Below are 23,360 nucleotides of genomic sequence, written 5' to 3' on the forward strand. Positions count from 1 at the left end.
AATGTCAACAATATTTGGCTTTAGGAACTTAGAGTAGACTCCTTCCTGTGGTAATTCTTGAAAAATTTAAGTCAATATCACATTAATGTAGGAGTAATATAGGTTGTTTTATGGAGTAAGCAAGGGCTAAATTTTACTTTCTTTTCTTAGCCTATGTCATTTGTTTCAAAGGGGTAATTTTATGTGGCAAAACCAAAATATCAGAAAATATTCTGATGTTCAAGCTCTAAGACAGACAGTTGTTTTTATATATAGGACCACATATTTATGTGAATATGTTATTACCCCAGAATATTGGAGTAATTTATGTAAATGTGCTGCCACTTATCATGATGCTTTTCTGAAATTTTATCCCCTATAATTTTCCAAGCATCTTTCAAGCACCTCGTAAGTGCACTTTTAGTTTAACCTCTGCACAAGTCCTCTGGTCATGCAGCCAGCACTCAAAACCACAACTGATCAGACACACTGATTGTCTGCAGCCCCCACTCCCCCATTTGGGACAAATTTAGAGCTATTAACTATGTGATAACACACACTCACTCTGTCATGGCAGATCTATTTTTAGGCTTGAGTTTTATTCATTGAAATATGAGCAAAGCTTTGCTAGAATAGGCCACTGTGGGGCTAATCACCTTTGTCCTAGACCTATCTGCTTGTGTTACTACAGTTATCGTCATAATAGCTTAAATGTAAATGTATGCTTTAAAATAGTTGAGTGATTACACACACACAGATTGACATACATGGCATTTGGATTTTTCAGCATTTTATGCATTGCAAATGTTGCTCAAAAGACAGAATGAATTCTGTAATTGCAATTTTAATGGACTATTCTTAGTATGATCTCTTGACTTGGAAGGAAAAAAAATTGCACCCATTTGAAATTTATCTTTAGGGGTTAATAAGTATGGTTGCTCTGGGTATTAAAAAATCTAAAGCAGTCTGGGGATAAACTGGACCAACATAAGGGTTTAAAAACCTCACTGTTACAGACAGAATGACACAAATGTGACTAAAATATATTTTTAGGAGTGCAGTGTCATGCATGTCAAAGCCTTTCAAAAGTCAAATACTAAACTTGACATATAATTTCTTCCTGGATCAATTTTGGGGTGCCTTTGATCCTCACCTTTTTCAGCTTTGCAGGGACATGTGCACAGCAGATGAAACAGATAGAAGAGTATAGCCGAAAAGAAGCCTGATGGAGCAGAAATACTCCAGAATGAGCTAATAACTACAGAAGACTTATCTGAGAGCAACCTGCAGTATACCTGCCAATATTTAACCATTTCATTGCTTGGAGCTGGACACAGAACATATGACACATACAGAGAAAGAGTTTCTCTTTAACTGTGTAATCACACACACACACACACACACGAATACAACGAGAAATGTTTTCATTTTAAAAGCAAAGCATTTTTCTACCTACTCTTTTTTTTTTTTTTTTCTTGTAAGATTTTTTTTGGAATAATACTAATTTGCTTTTAGAAACATTAAAAAAAAAAAGTAATCACAACATCTTTCTTAGAAAATACTGGCAATCAAAAGTTTTCAGCCAACTAGATTGAAAAAAATAATAATAAAAAAATTAGATGTCCAGCTCTGATAAGCTTGGTGCAGCTCTAAAAAAGGCCGTGGGGGCAGACTATTGACTATAACCCTGCTAATCAATAACTAACAAACTCTGTGCTATCCTAACACAGTTTTATGTCTACTGACTCAGAACTAGTTCACCATGGCCGCTGAGGGTTTCCACCAGGTTCACTCTCCATTACAACTCCCTGACCGCTGTCTGTTTTCACCAGAGATATATCCTCTGGACCTTATCCTAATCTCTCAGCTGGATCACGTCTATGCAGAGTTTACAGAGGACTTGAGAATTTTGCTTAAAACATTTAATATTTAACTAAACATGTTGCTGGCAACCCACTACAAGCCTGAGTAGCAAATGCATGATCAACACAAGAATCACTTCATCCACCACTTCTATGAGAGGAAAAAAAAATACTTTAGACAAATCCCACAATAAAATCTGACTAAAAAGGATACTACCCTGTGCATATAGGTACTCTGTGTATGTATAGGTATATTCTATGCTTTTATTGCGGCACAAAAGTGTATTAAGTATGTGGAATTTCTTCTCCACATGCCAAAAAACTCCCACTGAAAGAAACTATGGAACTCTCACTGGACTACGTGAAAAACTCAAGACTGTGGTGAAAAAATTTACTGAGAAAAAAAAAAAAGAAACAAACAAACAAAAAAAAACAATGGTAACCAAGTACAGCAGAGGCAATAGCAAAGCAGGCACGGACTTCTGGAAGACAAAATTACTCCTGGACGGGACCAAACTTCCAACTGCATTTCTTCATTTATGAAGACAAACTTCTATATGAGTTTTGATAATGAGTTCTTCTTTAAGCAAGCATAGTAACAGTGGATTGGTCATGCAAATACTAAGACAACTCACTGAACAATTTTTTTTTTTTAATAAATGTGAATTCCACAGAACAATATAGATAACTTCAGCTCCATGTTCCCAAAGGCTACAGAAAATATGTACAGACACTCCGAACATATCCTGACTTGTGCCAGGAAATAATTCACAAATATCTTGAAAGAAACCAGCGGGTATTATGTATATTATTGATCAAATTTATCATCTAAACACTGTCAAAAAGAGGGAGATGGAAAAAGGCTAGCTGGATCAGCAAGAATGAATTTAATCACTGGATCTAAAATGTGCAAAAAACTGCAAAAAAAAGACCACTGAAAAATACATACTAGAAAAGAAAGAATAGCCAACCAAATATTTTTAAAGTGATATTATCAGACTAAATATTAAGTGATCCATCTTAAAGGAATGGCTTCCTACTAAGAGCTTTAGTCTTTGAGTCACTTATAAAAATATCTTTATATACACTTCCAGGATCATATCCTGTATTCAGCCAGAGTTTCACTGTATCCAATTAATCATTTCATGTAAAGCAAAACAGTATTGCTAATATTGTCTGAAAATGGCAAAAAGTTGATATCCCATCATAAATAGTAAGATTTCTTACAATCTGGATAAATTCAGAAGACTTTGGTACAGAAAACCACCTTCCTTAAAAAAATTAATTCATATTCTAAATGTAGTTTCCATGTAAATGATAGTTCATCTTTTTTTGCCAAAGGATTTCTTAAGACTTTCTCCATGTAAACAAAACTTCTAAAAGGATTCTTCTTCCTTTACAACAGATGTATGAAAAACTACATTGTACCTATGAATAAAATTCCTTCATTTGTCTCATGAATAAACAAAGAGCTACAAGAAAGCTAGAAATGTGTAATCCCTATGTCTAGAACTCAGACGTTTCCTTGGAAACAATGCAAAAACAGCAGGGAATGTATAGGCATCCTCTGAACAGTATTTAACGTGAGGGCACTGTTCCTTGTATCTATGGAAGTCTATAAAGGAATGTGAAAAAAGAAATTATTGTTCTATAATAAGTCTTCAGGAAGAGCCAGCAATAGTGTCCTAAACACTGCTTATTAATCCACTGTCTCAGTTTCTTGTGAAACTTTCTGAGTATCAAGTTTTAGCTCTGTTGGATATGGGGTTGGTATTTTCCTTTTCCCTTTAAAAAAAAAAAAAAAAGTGTACAAAAAAGCTTGACATTGTTACAGTTATTCATTTATTAGCATTTTCTTTCATGCTGGACATCCTTGCTGTTGCATTTTAAGCATGATTTACATGTGACAGTGTTCTACTTTTTGTAAAAAGCCCTTCATAGCACCAAAGCAATGTGAATATTCTGATACAGAAAAATTCTAGCTGGCTTAATTAAGCAACAGGTCTATCGGTTAGGGTTAAATATGTTCATTAAAGTCCCTATGACACAAATCTGCTTTGAAGAAAAAAATAACCTAATTATAGAATGCAACAGAAGCTGTTAATGTTACAAAGACATTCAGACACCAACCACCCCCAAAACAATTCTGCTCTAAATCACCTCATTGGAATTACTGTGGTGTAATTACACTGGGGAAGATGATATCAGAATCTGGCCATATTAGCTGGTATTTAACACTTAACTACTCAAAACAAAATGAAAAATTGTCTCTCTGTATGCCACATTTTACAAATAATATGGAGAATTCAGTCATCAAGGGTATGAAAATTACTTGAGCACAGTAATTACACACTTACACACTGACAAACCTGTTTCATTTGGAAATGTGTTCCCTAACAACTATTTTTCTTTCTTAGCTGAACACATAAGCCCAGTGCTTGAAACAAAACACTATGAGGAAGGACTGCACTAATAATTCAAACATTGAAGTAAAACCATGTCCATTGACTACAGCAGCAGCAGAGAATGTGGTCTTTCTCCAGGGCTGGTGAGGACCATCAGCTGCCATAGTATTAATGTCAGATGGAAAGTTACAGTCAGTAAGTAGACAAGCCCAGCTTCTGCTAAATAAATAGGAGGCTTTTCGTTTAATAAGATGGGAATTTGGATCAGCCCAAGCAGAGACACCTTACTATTGCTACAACATCTCATCAGAAATGAGGTTAGCTCAGTCTAGTAGCACAATGCCAATAGAACTGCAGCCACAGAATATAACCTCAAAAAGTACACAAGTCAGGATGTACTTGCAAATTAAATGGCATTTTGGTCACTATGATGTTCAGGTACATTTGGATCTCTCTTTTCTCTTAAATGCATGACTGATATCAAGAATTAAACAGTTGCTAAGAAAAGCAAACAACTTGTGCAGGCAAGGATGTGCTATCCAGACATATCCATTTGGGCATATTAGCAGACACTGCATAAATCACAGAATGGCTTGGCTTGGAAGGGACATTAAAGATCATCTTGTTCCAACCCCTCTGCCATGGGTGGGGATGCCAGCCACTAGATCTGGTTGGCCAAGGCCCCATCCAGTCTGGCCTAAAGGATGAGAATAAAGCAGGAGAATGAACTGAATGCAAGATAAAGATCTCTTCTTTACAATAAACTTTGATTTTAAATAGGTCCTAAGCATAAATAATAAGTTTCAGTAGCATATACTTATCATTTGAGGTAGGACACGTGTGATTGATTTCAGCACAAAAATGAGTTTCTACTCCCTCAGCAGACCTCTCTAACACAATAATTAATACATTGACATTTCAGACATATTCTGAAAAGTAGACCAAGAGTTGCACATAGCACGTGTGCCTATGCTACAAACAGCAGTGTCCAGACAGGTATTTGCCAGTGGGCATAAACAAAAGAACCTAGAAGGGAACAATGTGGGTAGAGGTGCAGAGAGCTACAAGCACTCGTGATGGGCCACATGGAGAAGGTGCTGGAGGTGTGTGCTACCCCTGCCCTCCACACCACCACCTAGCAGCATCCCAGCACCCAGAGCCAGCAAGCTCCCAGAGCATTTCCACCCTCCTGGGCACACATTCCCCCACAGAAATGAGCAAAATGAAGGCTGAATGGGGACATGGTTATTCTCTATGACTGAACAGAGAAATAAAAGTATCAAGGGATAAGTGTCAAGAAGAAAAAAGACCTATTCAGTCTGAAGACAATACTGGCAAGAACAAACACGGGTATGAACTGGCCAAGAAACAATTCAGGCGAGATATTAGAATCAGACTTTAGGAGAGCCATGACGGTCTGGGAGAGACTCCCAGAAGGAGCTGAGAAGACAACAGGATTAAATGAATTTTAAGACGAGGCCTAAAACAGACCTGAAAAGACCCTATTCTGCCTCTTTTGTTCAGCTTTATGACTATGACTCATTAACATCCTGCATTCTGCAGTACTCATTTTCATTCAAATTTCACAAACCCTCTTGCATTTCTAAGACAGAAGTATGCACGTCAGAGAATTACATGTTGAAACACAAAGGTTTGTAACCTCTTTCCATAAAATTCCACATCTACAAAGCACAAGTTCCTGCAATTTCATTCCGCTCAAAGCTGGAGGGGACAAGAAACCAGACAGAGCTGGTGTGAGTCCCAGGGTCCAATAAGCACTTTGAAATACATTCACTAAAAAAAGACTTTTAAATGTCTCCAAAAAATGCAGGTGTGCAAATTACTCCTGATACAGACAGGAGTTATGTTTCCAGTATCCCCTCAACCACTGTTAAACAACACCCCCACAAGCATTTTTCAGCTCATAAAGCTTTTATGAGCTGAAAAGTTCCTTCAAGATTTTTTTTTCTTTTTCCTTTTTCTTTTTCTTTTTTTTTTTTTCTTTTCAGCTGTTGATCCATTACCTTCCAGCAACAGCATCAGAGCTCACAACTACAATAGGTAGGAGAACTGTTAGGAGATAAACGGGCACAAAATGGCAAGTTTTCCATCTTTGTTTCAAAAGAGGGGATGTCTCCTGTCCTATCCTATGCAACGAAGAAGTTCTAGTGGGGTCAGACATCAGAGTGAGGTCTATTTTTCTTTACCCCTTTGGCAACATGGTCATCATCCAGAGGGAACAGCCTGCTGTTTCACACAAGTGAATGAAGTCCCACACTCACTACATCATGGAACATCTGTGTGGTCCTCTTTGTAACAACAGCAACAACAACAATAACAAAAACAAAAGGATGTTTCCCAGTGCACAAATCTATTTTCCTCCTTAATTGGAACACCTGTCACAGATCTGCCATGTGCCATGGGCCATAAGAAATACCATGCTTTATATTTATATTCCTCATTAGTCTGTGCACCTGCCTCACACTTGCTCACGTGGAAGTGCACGGATTGTTTGTACAAGACATTTTCTCACTGAAAACCACCATATTCTTATACAAACAAGCAGTTTAATCCATCCAGTGATGTGTTCTTTCATATCAGCATTTGTGCACATTTAGTTTAAGCTAATGACGATGACCGTCTGCCAGGCCCCTAGATCACTTCTGTTTCCACGGGTATATTTTATTATTCCAAAGTAACTGAAATTCCTTTATGAAAAGTTTAATTGATTGCACACATGCATTTTAAAAGCTAGAAGTATACCTATTTAGCTCTTAGATGGCATGAGAAAAGAAGTCCTATAGAAGAAAGTGTCCCTGGATGTCTGGTCTAATAAATTTAAGGGCCTACTGTATTTTTAAATAAGAAATATTTAAGCTATATATGGTACTACTTCACGTTAATCTGGGAGGGTATAAGGCAGCCTGAGATCCTTGCCAGTAGCTTTAATTGACTTTAACCCAGTCAACATACAAGGTCTTTTAAGTGCAGCTTGAGTCCACAATAATAATAAAGAAAAATATCCCCCACATTCCATACATCCATAACACATTCCGTGCATCTCCAGCACATTCCAGCCAAGGACTTCAAAGCTCCTCAGCAAAGGTGGTGCCAGCTTAGCAAGGGTTTGAGACGGAGAAGTAAGACGTGGGGAAGCCTCCCCATTTCTTCTCCCTCTCCGGAAACTTGGACATGGGGATGCATAGGATGCCTGCCTGTTGCAAAGGGTCTGCCACCATCCTGCTCACTGGGACCCCTGGACCACCCATGCCCCTCCACACCCCATCAGGGAGCCTTGTGGGACCCCTCAGCACATTGAAGATCTATGAAGAACTCAAATACCATCATTAAGTGAAGCCCCACTTCGCTGTTAAGTTGTTGTTTCTAGCAAAAGATTTTTTTAAAATTAATCTCATAAATATTTCCAACAATCAAGAAGGAAAATATTATTTTATATACAGTGCCCCTTATACTGCAAACATCTCAAAATTATTCCAGTTTACAACAGCTGCTATCTGAAAGGATTGCTAAGCAAATTGTCATTTCTTAGGATGTACTTCTGGAGCTTGACTTTAAAATCATGAAGGCCTTTGCTGATATCCTTCACTGATTATTTTATTTAAGAATGTTAAGCTACATTGTCTGGAATGTATGCCAAAGCAAAGGTGGAAAAACTCTTGTTTTATCAGGGAGATGTAATGATGAAAACTATTTCTTGCTGCCATTTAGCTGAGAACAGTCAGAGGTACAATTTATGTAGTTCATGTATGACTCTAGATCAATTTTCAAACGAAGAATGATAGGATAAGAAGTTAAACTACATTCTAGTGAAGGGCATGTGTTAGTAATATTTGTGAAATTCATTCATCTTCAGCATCTCCTATATACATTTTCTTCAGCACAAAGAAAAGTTTATGGACTGTGAAACAATGAAATGAAACTGGGCTGGACAGGCTTTTTCAGATGCAGACTCTCATTTCTGGAGAAAGAAAAGAAAACCCTAATCCAAATTCTCAGACAGAATAAATCTTTGGCAGCTCTGGCCTAACTTGTAGTAAGTAGGTATAGGGTGGCTTTTCTCTGTGGATAGCTAACTGGAGGGATTTCCATTGTTAGATTTTGGAAACAGAAAAATAAAGAAAGCTATTTTTGACCGTGCACTTGGTACACGGTAAATCCTTTTATGCTTAAAGAGAATACAGATACTGCCATATAGGGTATTTCATAATGTTTCAGGAATTTTTTTTTCTTCTATCTTGATAGACCAAATCAATCCTACAGGCAGAGTTTTAGGGCTGTATAGCTTTAGTTTGGAATGTAACCACCCCTACACATATGCACATATATATGTGGAAAAAAATGGATGCACAGTTCAAGAACATTTATGAAGACACAGAAGATAAACCCTGAAGAAAGTCTGTCCTAAGGACTAGATCACCCAAGTGAGACCAAACATAGCCGCTGAGAGTGGCTGTGCGTTGATCAGCTGTCCTTTAGATAGTCCAGAAATCAGAAATTTGGCTAACTCTTAATTTACTGAATCACAGTACCCACACCATTCCAAGGAAAATATAAAACAAGTCTGCCCTTGATGTATACACAGAGAAATGCTGAACCATACACCTTATGCACTCTCTGAAGAAAACAATGAGATTCCACACACTCCCAAACCATCCTACTTCTTACCATCCACCTGGAACAAACAGCTGCCTAATGTGATCTACTCTACTGTGTGCAGTACACCGCAGTATAACTCAACAATGTATGCAGGAAAGGTTGTTCACTGCTGCACAGCCCAATTATTAATTATTAAGCTGAGTTAACCAAAATTCCTCAGGTACAAAAGCATTTAATATGCAACTTAACTCTTGTCTTCAGAATTTACCTTTCTGTTCTGACTTACCACTCTTGTCTCATTTGAGACTTCCAAGACAATGGCAACACCTACAGCTTCAGCCAAAATAATGAAATAAGAGAACTATTATTTTCTGAAACAGAAGGTTAAGTCACCACTGATATGACTTGTTCAGTTTTAAATCTTGTAAACATAAAGTGAGGTAACAAGCACCAAGTAAATGAAGATACAAAATCTACCGCGTGGAAGATCCAATAATGATATGGCACATCTCAAGGGATCTACTTCTGCCTTTTGACTTTTGACATAATTCTACCAAGCATAAACCTGATAAAACCAATCAAAAGACTTGCATAAATTGCGATTTCTGTTGGAAAAATTCTGCTGGAAAAATATGGATGTTACGGCAAAGAACCAATGACAAAACAGTTTCTTATATAACCTTTCAAGAGCATCACAAACAGTTAAGCTATAAATATATATATATATAAATAAAAAAAAATAGTTTTTTTTCCAAAATAAAATAATTTTAAAAAAATGCAGTATTGAACCTACTAGATATTTGAGCTTTATCCTTTTTGTCATTTCTTCTACATCTTATTTTAAAAAATAAGGTTTTACCAAGGCATCTTAAACAACGGTCAGTTTACAGTCTTCTTCAATGTAAAATCATATAGAGTCCAGCTATTGTGTTAAGGAGACATAGTCATTATAAAACTCAACAGTTCATCGCTACTTCAGGAGTTTCTGTTCTGAATACCCATGGAATTGAAGCTGCATACACATGTACAATGCCATCAGCTAAAAAACAGAATGCAACTGTAAAAATTACATCAATTTGCATCACAGATTCTGTAAAATGGATAGAAAAAATACTATGATATGCTACGAAAGCCTGTAAAAACCCTTCCCTCAAAGGAGGTTCCACCTTTGGACACAGCAGAATGCATTAAACTTTTTTAGCTGACTACACTGTACATGGCATTGTTAATTGCTACAGACTAATGGAATGTTAAAATAATCTAGTGCTTCGTTTAGGACTAGTAATGCATGGAATGGAAGCTGTGAAATTAAAATGCTTGTTTCACAGATAGCTGAAGTTAAATCAGTGACGTGGCAATATTAAATAAGAAAACTGGAACTTAACCATCATGAATCTCAATAAGAAAGCAACAGTTTCATATCATTCTTACATAGAAATTAATTTCACCCCAAACCATATCTATACGACTTTTCTAATCATTTTTATCTTATACATAAAACTTTTCTGATCATTTTTTAATGGATAGAAAAATAGACCTACCAATACTTAGTAAGTTGCTGTCTAGATAAAACTTGAACTTTGCATGCTTCAGTGATCCAGGAAGAAACTCCAGTATATTCTAAGGGTGTTACACCAGTGTGTTGTGACAAACCGTCCATTGTGATGGACTGCAGGTCTAAAAGGCAAAATCTTACCTGTATCATTGCCTGTGATTTGAATAACATACAATCTTATGTCAGTTCCACTATCAGGGTGTGCAGTAGAAGGAGACACCTCTTGAGGTTGTAAAGCCTCTGTGGCCTCCTTCACTGTGGGTGGTGCAGTAGGTCGTGCAACTGCAGTAGCAGTTGATGATGTGAAATATTCCTTATCAATTTCTGGTTCTACCATCTTTCCTGTCAGATCATCTTCAGCAGTGGCTTTACTGGGAGAAATAGATTCCTCAATTATTACGATGTCACTGCTGGTTACCTCCTCCTCTTCCTCAGGAATGATACGTGGTGACTTTTGAGAAACAAAAGGTTGGGACGCTGATGTAGGCTGAATTTTGCCTACAGTGCTAATAGGAGATGTAGTTATATCACTGAGAATTGTTGTCTTCTCTGTTGCACTAGCTGAAAATGTAACTGTTTTGATTTCTTCTGGTTCTTCTGACATTCCTGAACCTTCCAGAGTCTGATTTGGAGAAGCTCCCAAAGTCAGAACAGTAATGCTTCCTGCAGTAGAACGACCTGTGGGCATCGTATGAGGGGGCAGCACAGAACCCCAGCTCCCTACACCTCTCTCTTCTTCCATGGTGGGGGTTCCTCTGCTTTCGTACGTTCTTGCTTCTGTACCAGCTGTTACGGGCATCTCTTCAGTGACCTTCTCTTCTTGATCAGTAGCAGTCTCAGTGTGGGGAGTCACAGTGAGATGCAGGGACCTGGTGCTAGTTTCAACAGGTCCCAGAACTCTTCCGTATTCTGTGAGCTTTACTGCTGTCACTGATACTTCTGTTGCTATATATGTCTCACCATAGGCTGAACCTGTTTCGACATGTTTTTCCTGAATGGTTGTTTGGGATGATTCAGATCCTGTCGTTGTCTTTTGTTCATGCATTTGGACAGATGTCATAGAAAAGGTAGACTCCGTGGCAGTATCTGGTTCTTGATCTTGATCTTTCGTGGTGAGTTCCTTCAGGAACACTTTGCTATCTTTTGCAGTTGTATCTGTTGCTTCTGTATGAACGCTACCATCAAAAGGAGTCTGATCAGTAACTTGCATATCTCTAGTGACCTCACTATCTACAGTAACTGGAACTAGGGAAGCATCGTGTTCTTTCTGTGTCTCCACCTCTGTTACTTCTGTAAACATAAATGATTCCTGTGTCCCTCCAAAGCCAACTGATGTTGTTCCTTCCCTGTCTTGAAGTGTTACCAGTGATTCCTCCTCAGTCGATGTCTCAACCCCCATCTGGTCTTCCTCTGTCACTGTGTGTTTTGAGACCTCCATCACAGTAGAGACTTCTTCAGCAGGTGTCGCTACTGATTTCTCAGTAGCCTTTGTTTGTTCTATTTCTGGGGTAGGAATGGATGTTTTCAAAATATACCCTGATGTTTCATCTCCTTCGTGCTCAGTCACCTCCGTGACTGTGGGCACAGCAGTTGGTAATACAGTACCACCTGAGGAGCCAAAAGGCATTCCTGTTGCACTGCTTTCACCCATTGATATTTTAGATACTGTGGTCATTTCCAAATCTAAAGAGCCGCTTGTGTGGAAGACATCTGTAGTACCTTTACTCTGATCAAAATCAGCTGATACAGCTTCTTCATCACTTTTTGTTTCCATGCTTGTCTCAGTTTCATCTGTTACTGCTGACACTGGAGCTCCTGGATGCTTTGTATATTCTGTCATTTGCCCTGGAGATGACGTAGGCTCCATTCCAGAGATATCGTCTTCTGTATCTAACTCAGTAATTCTCTTAGTATAAGAGGACTCTTCTGTCATATAACCCTGATCTTTATCTGTCTGCAGCCATGTGCCAGAACCTGGAGGAGCATGTGTGAACTTCTCACTTGCAAAACGTCCTTCAGATTCTGCTGTAACAGAAGCAGGAACAACAGTAGTGACATAAGGGACCTTAGTATCTATTGTTCTCATTTCTGGCTCCTTTGTCTTTTCCTGCTTTTCTAAAACATCTGATCCTTCTGTTTGCTGAGATGAGTGAATAACAGAAGTGATGCCTTCTCCAAACTTCTGCGGGGAAATGGTACTTCCTGAGAAAGCAGAGGGTTCAGATCCTGTATGGTTGGCAGTCGATACAGAAAAGGATACAGGCATTCCAGCTGACACGGTGTGCTGCACGTCTTTTAAGTCCTCTCCGCTTCCTTCAGCTGACGCTTTGTTATCAAGCACAGTTGCAGAAGAACTAAATTTAATGAATGGAGTTGACTCATCTGCTGTAGAAGATTGTCCAGTGGTTACTGCAAGCTTATCTATGAGTGTCTCTGATACAGCAGGCACCTCTGACTCTGGGACGCTACCAGTAGCCGTGCCAGAAGCTCTATCAGGCATAACGGTGTACGTGCTCTCTCTGCCCTCCCCCTCTGTAGTAAGATCATACTGATCAGTGAACAAAGCTTTAGGGATTACAACAGTTGTGAGTTTCTTGTCAGATTTTGCTTCCATTGATTTTTTTGTGGGTTCTCTTGTTGAGTGGGCACCCAGATACATATTCGCTTTTGTTAGTGAAACTGAAGTCCCTGTTCTGGGAAACTCTCTCTGAGAAGTCGGTACCAAGCTATCTGTAGCTGTCATCACAGGACCCACTTCTATTTGTTCAGTCTGATTATCAGCATCATGTTTTTGTGTGTCTCCTGTTTCAATATCTTCCCACGAACCAGTGGAACTCTTAGCTACAGCTGTGCTATCCTGAAAAATTACAGAGGTCAAGAAAGCGTCCTCAGTGCTTTCAGACCTACCTTGTTCCTCGGGCAACTCTGCTTCAGAGTAAGTGTGCTCCAGTTCCAAAGCTGCAGATGTGCTCTCTGTTAACCTAGGTGAAACATCATATTCAGTCCTTCCCAGTGTATCGTAAGGGCTTATTTTGCCATCTGTGACAGTCTGAGGTAGAAGGGTGGTTAACTTAATGTTCTCCATAAGCACCTCCATTTCCCTTTTCTCCTCAGTCACATCAGTAGTCTTTTCTGTATCTTCTTCAGTCTCTGCGGTTGTTTGCTCCCAGGCAGGGGCTTTTGTTTTGGTGACAGACACTTCAGTAATCGAAGTCTCAAAAGCAGGAGGTTTAACAGTGACTTTAGCAGATGATGGTTTCTCACTGTCAGTTTTCAGAGCTGTGATCTGCTTAATGGTTGTAGGCTCTGTTACGATTTTCTTACCTTAAAAAAAGAAGAAAAAAAAATGTTAAGGAACTGTTCAGTAAGAACACAAACATTATCTTAATTCAGTTTGCATGTTCCTAACAAAATGTTACAATGAGAAATAATATAAGGTAAAAAACTTTAGACAGCTGTTGAGCATATAACAGAGCTTTAAATGACAACATAAAGGACCATATTAAAAAGCTGCAGGACATCTAACTTAATGTCAGATGAAATGAGAACAGAAGCAGTATTCCGTTTAGTCATTTTTTATGTAATTACCCCTAGAAGTCCTAATATTACACATATATCCGTGAAATAGCTAAGTACTTATCAAGGAATGTAAAAGTTTATTTCACAATGTCATGAATGAGTGGTACTGTAAATCTGTGGGTTATCTTCAAAGATTTCTTTACCATACAACTCAAATGCATAAAGAGAGTAAAATATCACTTTTGTTTATTTTCAGCACATAATTACAAATCATAAAAATAAACCCTCACAGGAGTGAGAGCATGCTTAAGCAACAGGAACAAACATGCCGTCAGAAAATACTGTATTAAAATGCCACAAAAGCTGCTGCCTTGCTTTTAAATTACACAGAGAAATTTAGATTATGTGTAAAGGTGAGAACAGTAAACCATAGGACCATAAACTTAGTACTGTAATGATGTTGATCTCTGGAAAACACTTCAAAGATATGCATCTGAACCTCCTCCACAGAGAAAAGTGCTTCTTGGGGAGTGTTGAACATGAAAAGGCAGAGTTGAATCTTCTGAATGATGGGAGCAGAAAGGGTGTCGCTACGTTAGATAGCTAACAAGACACAAAGAAAGCAGAGTCTTTCTTGTGAAGCAAAGTGCGATGGTTTGAAGAATCCTGCTACCCATTCAATGTCTTCTCCTGATACAGGTTTCCACCCCACAGGAGAAAGAAATGCATCCCACTCCAAAGTCTGATATCGGACTTAAAACTCTGAAAAAAGTGAGTTTGTGCTCAGAAAACAAGATTAACTCAGGAAAATCCCAAGGTGGAAACATCTTCCCCTCTTCCAGTTCTTCCAGATCAGTCGTCTTCAGAAGGGCAATGGGTATGGACAAGTGGAAGATGTGAATGTCAAAGATAAGTGCTGTTGATTGCCAAGTGACCGAGAGTGAAAAGCCTTACATGGATGACAGTTAAAAGCAAAATATGGCACTTTAAATCACACCAAGTATATGAAGAATTCATTAAACTGGTTGTGTGTAAGAGAACTAACTGCTTACCAGAGAAAGACACAACTGTATGTATAGCATCTTTCAAAAGAAGATATTGTTGAATATCTATTTGAGCTAATAAATTTATTCCTCTAAAATGCAGAAATCAGATCAGATACAGTATTTTATGAGACAATCCTGAAACCAAGGGCTCCTTACTATTGCTGTGAGTAAGTAAAAGAGATCAGGAAACTCTGCCTAATGTAAGGTATGAATACTAGTCTGTTATTGCGGAAAAGTGTATTCTGAAATTGTATTTTTACTGCCTGGCATACATGATGGCCTGGCATCCATACATGGATGAAGATGTTCCAGATAATGCAGCAGCCTCTGACTTGGAAGTTATGTAATGCTGGGAAAAGTAAAGTAGTTAATAGTATGCACAAATAACAGAGCATAAACAAAGGAAAAAAGTTAGGAAGGCTCAGCTGAAGGCATATATTTGTAAGAGTATGCTCAAGCATACCCAGTATGTATGCACAGATCAGTTACTTTCACACAACCATGCCTAATTGCGTGGTTCTTTGGTATTGTAGATATGGATGCTGCATGCATAAGTTAGGGTCACACAAATATTTGTTCAGTTTCACACACCAAACTTTGAAAGTGCCACCTTTGCAAGAGTGCTATTTGATTTACCCTGACGTAGACAGAAGCGGCTTGCTAGATGCTGTCTGCTTAGGATTTCTAGAAGAATAGGTGGATTTACAGAGCAGTGAAATGAGGAAAAAGAACTTTCCTGAAAGAGCAGTCAAAGTGAAAAGTAAATTGTGAGGCTAGAAAGGTATGACGTCGCTGCTTTTAAAAGTGGTAGTTTTCTTTGCCAGCAGAAAAAGGAATGGATTCATTCCCTACTATATGTCAGATCTTTCTTGTGCATGCATGTGGCTTTATAAAGGAGATTCAGCGTCTTATATATATATATATTATTTATTTGTTTGTTTGTTTGTTTTGTAGGTTAAAACATTCAGTTGAGAAAGAAGAAGTAAAGTTCTTGAAATCCCACTAAGTAAAGCACAGCCTTAACAGTGGTTTTTGAGTCTTGAGTTTCTACAACCTGAAGTGACTGCTTATCATCGCTCATGCGTTATTTGAGTGTGGGACGGTGCTCACATAATCGAAAGTTTAAACAGTACTGTGCCTTACACTGCTTTTCATTGCTGAGTGCACCGGGCTGGTTTAAGCCACAGGGTTTCACCTCACAAGCAGGGAGTGATAAGTAGGTTAGCACTGCTTTGCTGAGTGGTAGTTGGTAATTGTTACTCTTCTACAGAATCCACAGGCTTGTCTTACAGCTCTTCCTTATGGCAAGGTGGGAAGCAGGCAGCATATAGTCCTGTATCATCCTTTCTAAGCACACGATGACTTTCCCTAATGCAGACCAAATTTGCCTTCCAGCCAACATTATTTACTCATTCAGTGTCCAATTACTGCATTTCAAGGGATGATGAACATTACCCTTCAAAAGAATATTGTTATCTAATACTATTCAACAAAGCTACACAAAAATGAGGGCACGAATAAATATTTTATTATCTGTGAAGAAAAAGGTAATTTTATTTCCTCACTGCTGGGAAATTGTGTACACTTACAACCATTTAAATAACTTCCCAATCTCCTGGAAATGTTTGAGAAACCCAAAAGTTCACAGGTGTATGCCTAAATACCTGTTGTTCATATGTCATTATCTGCTAATTATTTGATAAAATAGGTGTATGCATTAATGGAGTTAGTCTGACCAAATACAAGTGCATTGATTCAGTAAATATTAATTCATATATTGGTTTAAGAAAAGTATATATGTATTTTAAAGAGTTTATCAATAAACAACCAAATCTCTTCTATGCAAGTGGACGGGCAATTGCCAGTATGCAAAGAGGAGTTCTGGTTCAAATCAACTTCTGGACCCCTAAAACTGCCTCATCATAAATATGATGTATAAGGCTTTTCATAAACATCATTCAGGTTCTCAAACTTTTTTTGACCAAATTAAAAAAAGATGCTTCTTCATGAAGAAATCTATCATTTTTATTTTTTTTTTTCCGTGAGAAACGAGAAAAGCAAAGACGAGGTTGCCTTTTTAATAGGCTGACCATCAGTTTGAACTGTTATCCTCTCCACCCAGATGTTTTGTATTACTGTACTCCTTGCATCATGCATGCAATATGCTATCTCCTATGTCATTCTTCTGATACAAGACAAGGCAAATTTTCCTAACAAAATTCATGAACATATTAGAAGCAAGAAAGCAAATTATCTCACCAACAGCTGCTCATATCAAAGACTATTATGTAGGTTTTTAATCTACTCCTTTTATACTGAACAGCCTGAATGAATTTGGTTTTGGATGCAGTATATGGTTTGACAGAGATACTATATATTTTAGTTCTCTGTTTATTTATTTTATGTTTTCACCATGCAGCATTTTCTTCCTTTTCTCTCCCACCATTGTTTAACTAAGGATTTAAAATAATGGAGCAATATTAAAGCTTAATATTTTTTCAATATTTTCAGGAAATCACACTGCACTACTTTATACATGGTTTCACTTTGCAATTACCAAATAAGGATTTTAATATGTTCTATGCTGTTTAATAATAATTTCAGGATATCTGGGTGTACTTTCTGGAGGAGAAAATGCTTATTTTAAAGATTACATATATATGTTATAACTTTTATATATACATTTTCAGCGTAATCAATTCCACAAAATGTTAACCATGTGTCTAAAAAGAACCACTTGAGCAGTTCCTTTGCACTCAAAAAAATTGCTTGTGTGTTTACATTTAGGAATGTACTTAAGAACCTGGATGAACATAGTCCCTACAAATAGGAAAAAGAAAAAAAAAAAAAAGGAGATTATTTTGAGTCATTGCCAACACCCAAAACAATTAAAAAAAAAAAAAACTTTTAAATCACAACAAGACCTGGAAATACTGAATTCTTTCTGTGGATCCTAGCAGCCAAAATAAACTCTTCCAAAATATCACTAGTGTTGAAAGAGTCAAAATTAATGGTTCAGCGTCTTCCACTCACTTTTAGCATGATGTCTACACTAGCAGGCTGATTCATTGATTTCATTTTAATATATTGTTACACGTCCATTCCTGTTTGCTGCTTTATTAAGTTTGTTCTGGGTGCCTGTCCCTTCCCTTCTACCAGCCCTGGTGGAGAGGACAGCCTTCAAAGTTCCCGTGTCTCTGCAAGCTATGCAAGCTGGAGTTTAACTTACTGGACAAGCCTAAGAGTAAGACCAGATCAAAACAGTAAAAAATAAAAACTGGTCCTCTGGGTTACAGACTGAGCTAGAAATTTGTCATTATCACACTTACTCAGTACCCCCTCTCTCGTTCATTTCAGGAAGCAGAAGGGTAGACAGGGGATGTGGAGTTTTGTTCATTTCACATGGGATGTGTGAGACCGTAAGGAGGCTTCAACATCTGATACTGCAGCTATACGGTTTCCCCATAACTCCAGGCACATACTCCCACTTACCTACACTGTGTTTTGACATCAAAACATGAGCCAAATATAATGAGAAAAATAATGAAAAATCCAAATGCAGTATCCTTCTCTTTTTACACAATATGTACAAAACCAGAGAAACTGAATGGCATTTTTAAAAAGAGTGATAATAATTAAAAAAAAATAGCTAGCTAGCAGTCTACCTAATTTGCAAGAAAAACTTAAAAACAAAAAGAAAGATTATGCATCTTCATCATAGTACTGGCTAAGGTTCCTTTCTGCCAGCTAAGAAAACAGAAGAGGCAGCAGCACTATGAGCTCTGTGATCACAAATCCTGTTAAATGAAACCACTTGCTATTTCGTAACATCTGAAGTCAGCTGGTTAAAGGGGGAAGGATGTTATCTCCCAGTTTCCCCATATGTAAGTGTTGTTCTGTGAACAAATTGTAGCCTGCCTATCTACAAAGAACAATAGCAAAAAGCATTTCTCTTTCATGTTATTTATAATGAAACTGCCAAAAGAAGACAAAATACAGGTGAGTCTCCTTAGTCAGCTCTTCCTAATGAAATATGTGTCCCAGTACCAAATAGAAGCAACAATCTTTGTCTTCTGAATGCAGTAATAATAGTAAATGATGGAAGAATGAAGAGAGCTGAGATTGTCACTTGGGTCAGGAACTGACACCAAAAATCTTGCTGCTTTGCTCTCTCCACCTATTGTGAAAGGAGACAAATTATCCCTGTATCCCCTGAGTTACACAGTTCCCACAGCAGTGAGCACAGGTAATAAAGAGCAAAGACTATTTATTTTTCCTCCACTTAAATACCTAAAGAGTGGAACTTTTACCTCTCCCCTTTGTTGCTCCTAATCCCATCCTCACTTCCTGGTCCTTTGAGTGATCTGAGGGAATGAAAGAAAAATGCCTGCCACCGTATCCCCTTTTCCCCACCCTTTCCCCGAGTTCACAGTGTTTGCCCTCAGGGTCTGCTCTCCAGGAACCCACCTGTGAAATCACTCAGAGAAATGCATGTTCACTTTCTCTGGCAAAAAGCACATCCTTCTGAAGCTATACCTCCTGAGCCACCTAAGGGCTGCAGCTGGATCACGTTTAGGGGACTTGGTCCAGGGGCCTGACTGATAAACCAAGTTCTCTGTCTTCATGCTTCACACCATGCCATCACCTCCTCCTCCTCCTCCTTCTATGGGCCAGGTATTAGTGAGGTGTGTGGCACAAGTTGAGGCCTTCTTGCCCATTTTCAGTATGCCCTGCATGGCTTCTCACAATCCCTCCACCATGTGAACATGGCAGGGTGGCATAAGAAACACACTAGAAGCTGTTATTGCGCATAGCCTTTAGGATGTCTGCCTGTTGCTACAGACCCTGCAGAGAGCTTTGGGAATGTATTCCTCCTGCACCTGGTCCGACTTACTTCTGGAGATCTCTGTGGCTATGTAGGTCTCACTAAGCATATGTGAGAGAAGAATGGAAATCCACCACCTCAGCAAAATAATAAAAGCCAGAGAATTGTTGCATGCAGGTAAGACCTCACCTCTACTGAGAGGAAAGGGAAGCATAAGCAGAGCCAACAGCCTTGCATACTCTATGGTCAGTGCCATCACCTTCAAATGCTTGCCTTTCAAAGGTATTTTGTCCATCCTGATATTGGACTGAGCTGCGAAGTGGTGGAGGACACTGGCTTTAATATTCTTACTACTCTACTGTGCTACTCCTAAGATGAACTTTTTAAAAAAATTTTTTTCCTCAGATTTACAATATTGTTTATGGAGTATCACCGTGCCTAATGTCTCCAGCATTCTGCAGTCTTTCCCAAACTGATCAAAAATGCACAGATCTGCCCTAATACTGTCCCCAGCATCAGGCTGGAAATAATCTCCTCATCCAGGAAATAGCTGGGACTCGTAGCTACCGACGGTTGTTGTGGAGAAGGATAGATCTGCCTAGTTATTCAAAGTTTTCCAAATTAAGTCACATGCAGCAATAGGGAGGACAACAATTTTTCTGCCAGTTTTTGAGCTATGCCTCAAAAGTTTACCCTTTCTGTTGCCGGACAAGTCAAGCTCAGTCGATGTTTCTGGGCAGCAGTTTGTGCTTGTGGTGGCTCATGCTGGAGGACTTTTTTCTCTTTCCCCTTTTCAGCAGCCTGCATACCAAAACACTGCTTTCAGGTCACCTTAGGTTACAAAACCCCACATCCTAGTGAGAATTGGCAAGAAACAGAGGGTTCAGGTTGAAGAGGTTATGGGGTGGGCAGAGGAGAGGCTTGCACAGAGACAATTATTTTCCCCTTTGGTCTTGCAAAGTCCTGGGCTGTTGTGTATTACAAAGGCTGTTGTTTCCTTTCTAACCTTTGTGAAAATGCACTCTGATTTTGAGCATTAGACAGACAAAGCAGCCAACAAGCAGGCCCCCAGCCATGAGCAGCAGATGACTCAAAGCCGCTCTTGATGAGGCTGTATTAGAGCAATCAGAACAACATGGACCCCATTTGTGGACAACCACATGCAGCATCTGTCTCTGAACTGGAATTTTCTAATCTCCAGCTAGAATGAAATCATACATAAAGAGAAATGGCAAAGGTGCATGCAAAAGAAAGTTGAAATGAAAGGGCAAATCTGAAACAAAATGGTCAGTCCAGAGAAATGACTCCAAAATGGTAGACACATGTTTTGAGTCAAGCAAAAAATGTTTTGCTGAGAGGTTCGCCAAAATCAATACAGGTCCATGGAAGTATTCAGCTTTAATAAACCACTTTTTCTCAGCAAAACACAGATTTATTTTTCAAAACTTCAACCAATTCTCTGTATGTAGTTCATCTAGTTCAGTTTTGCTGTAGGTATGTAAGACAAAAGCCATATATATATATTGCTTTGCATTTCTGTGCACAATAGTGCATTCCTGGAGCACAATTTTTCTACAGATACTGCAGTACAAAATGCCTAATCCAACATCTGTTAAAGTCTGTGGCAAGGTTTAACCTGATGAATTTAACCTGATGAGATGTGGGATAGGATAGGTGACAGGATTAAATAGCCTATAGCTCTATGCAGCAGCTAAACATTAAGCAGGTACCAATTAAAAATGAAGTATTCTTTGCTGAAACTGTTTTGTTCTCTTATAAATAAACACCAGTGTTCCATGACTGTTCCACCTTTAATTCTTTTTAATTTTTTTTTTTTTTAAATGTGAATAGAAGTCCTGCATTTTCACACTTGAAAAACTGTTCCTCTGATGATGACCTCCAAGGAGCTTCAAGTACTTAATCATGTGTCCAACCAGAAAGTTTTTCAAGCCTCATCAGATACATGATTAGGTACCTCTTAGAAAAAAAGAACTAAGAAGTCTGGCAAAAGTCATGGAGGGATGAGATGAAACACACAGATAATGTTTCAGAAACTCAGGGCCATGTGGTTTCTGTAGAGTCAAAAAATCTGTGATCAAAGTGAAGAAGGTTTTTATTTTTTAACAAGATTTTTAGATTTTAAATCATGTATCATTAGCCTGGGCCACTTTTATTTTCCAAAAGTCAAGACACTTTGCACAGTGTAACTTTGTAACCAGAAAACAGCTGAGGTTAAAATGCTGAACTTAAATGTACTGTTAAATGTTGTCCAGGTTGGCTGTTTTGTTGAAACTAGTGTCTACTGTTTTTAATTCACTGCTCAAGTTACTGTTTTTTAATATATTTTGATCACTATGACTCCTTTTTAAAAGTAGTTCAGATTTTCAAAACACTGATTGAGGTTTCTTTTAACTGTGATTTAAAATTAGTGTTTTGTAATTTTCCATCAAAGAGACTTTAAATCACAAGATAGGAGTGAAGACTTTAAGGAGGGCTGAAGAAAGCCCCTTTCTTACCTGCAAGATTAATCTTTGTAATGATTAAAACAGATGCCTGCTCTGCTACAGACCTATTCCTTCAGAGTACGCGTAAATTTGAGTGCTAGACTCATCCCTTCTGAGGCTGGGCGGCGTTTGCTTTGGTGGCCTTACTCAGAGAGTATAGTCTTACTCAGCACGAGTAAAAGCATCAGAAATGGGTCTTTAATCACTGCCACTGCACTTCAAACTAAACGTGCAGCATGTGGCCAGAGCACTTGAAGCTGGGTCAGTGGGAACTTCTCTGGCTTTCACAGGGAGGCAGAGGAAACCGTACAGAGACGCTGTAAAAACTGAGGGCAGTGCATGAACATCTGTGCTGCAGACTCTCGGCACTGGTGCTACCTGGATAGCTGGCTTTGACCTTCCTCGTCCACAGAGGCACTCACTGTTTTTCCTTTCAGCAGACCATAAATGTATGTAGCCACCTCCCTCTTTTATTCTTTTTCAGCCACAGAGGTGTTCTGCTGGTATGATTGGGTACACAGGTGATGAGGAAAGTACAAAGGTGTAATGTGAGACACCTAGTGAACACAGCAAGAGCTATCAGCACTGTATTGAGAATAACTGTAAAGAATTCACAGTATCACAAATCTGTGATACTGTGATACTGTGAATCAGGGTCTTGGAGAGGACTGTTTTGGCACTGTAGGAACCGCTGCATAAAACTTCATACTGAGTTAAAAGCAGTCAGAGCTGACAGAGGATTTCATGTGTTATGTTACTACACTGAAACACTGAAATATTGGGAAGAAATCAAGAATACTGAAAATATTGAATATTGGGAAGTGATAGAGAAAACTTCTGGATAAAAGATGACTTGAAACAAGGACCTAAAATTCAAGCTAAACTGCAGAGTTTTTTTCTCCCTCTTTCTCTGCCCCAAAAAAGGGAGAGGGTGGCTTGCTCTGCAGCCACTGTTCAGACAGCTGTCTGAGATGTGAAAGACCAAGACGCTAGGCAGTACTTCTCATTACTCACTACATGCATAAATCTTATACCAAAAGCAATGAAG

The 23,360-nt window shown here is 38.5% G+C and overlaps 1 protein-coding gene across 3 annotated transcripts in view; it reads right to left on the reverse strand.

Annotated features, from left to right (window-relative positions):
- Nucleotides 1–23,360, reverse strand: part of VCAN (versican) — a 117,813-nt gene that overhangs the window by 48,519 nt on the left and 45,934 nt on the right. For 2 of the 3 annotated variants that reach the window (XM_083817569.1, XM_083817570.1), the window contains one exon: nucleotides 10,560–13,742. In XM_083817569.1, coding sequence (XP_083673695.1) covers nucleotides 10,560–13,742 — 3,183 coding nt within the window. The remainder of the gene's footprint in view (nucleotides 1–10,559; nucleotides 13,743–23,360) is intronic. The other variant, XM_083817571.1, reaches the window with a different exon arrangement.

The sequence above is a fragment of the Anser anser genome, assembly GCF_964211835.1.
Source record: "Anser anser genome assembly, chromosome: Z".
NCBI lineage: Eukaryota > Metazoa > Chordata > Aves > Anseriformes > Anatidae > Anser > Anser anser.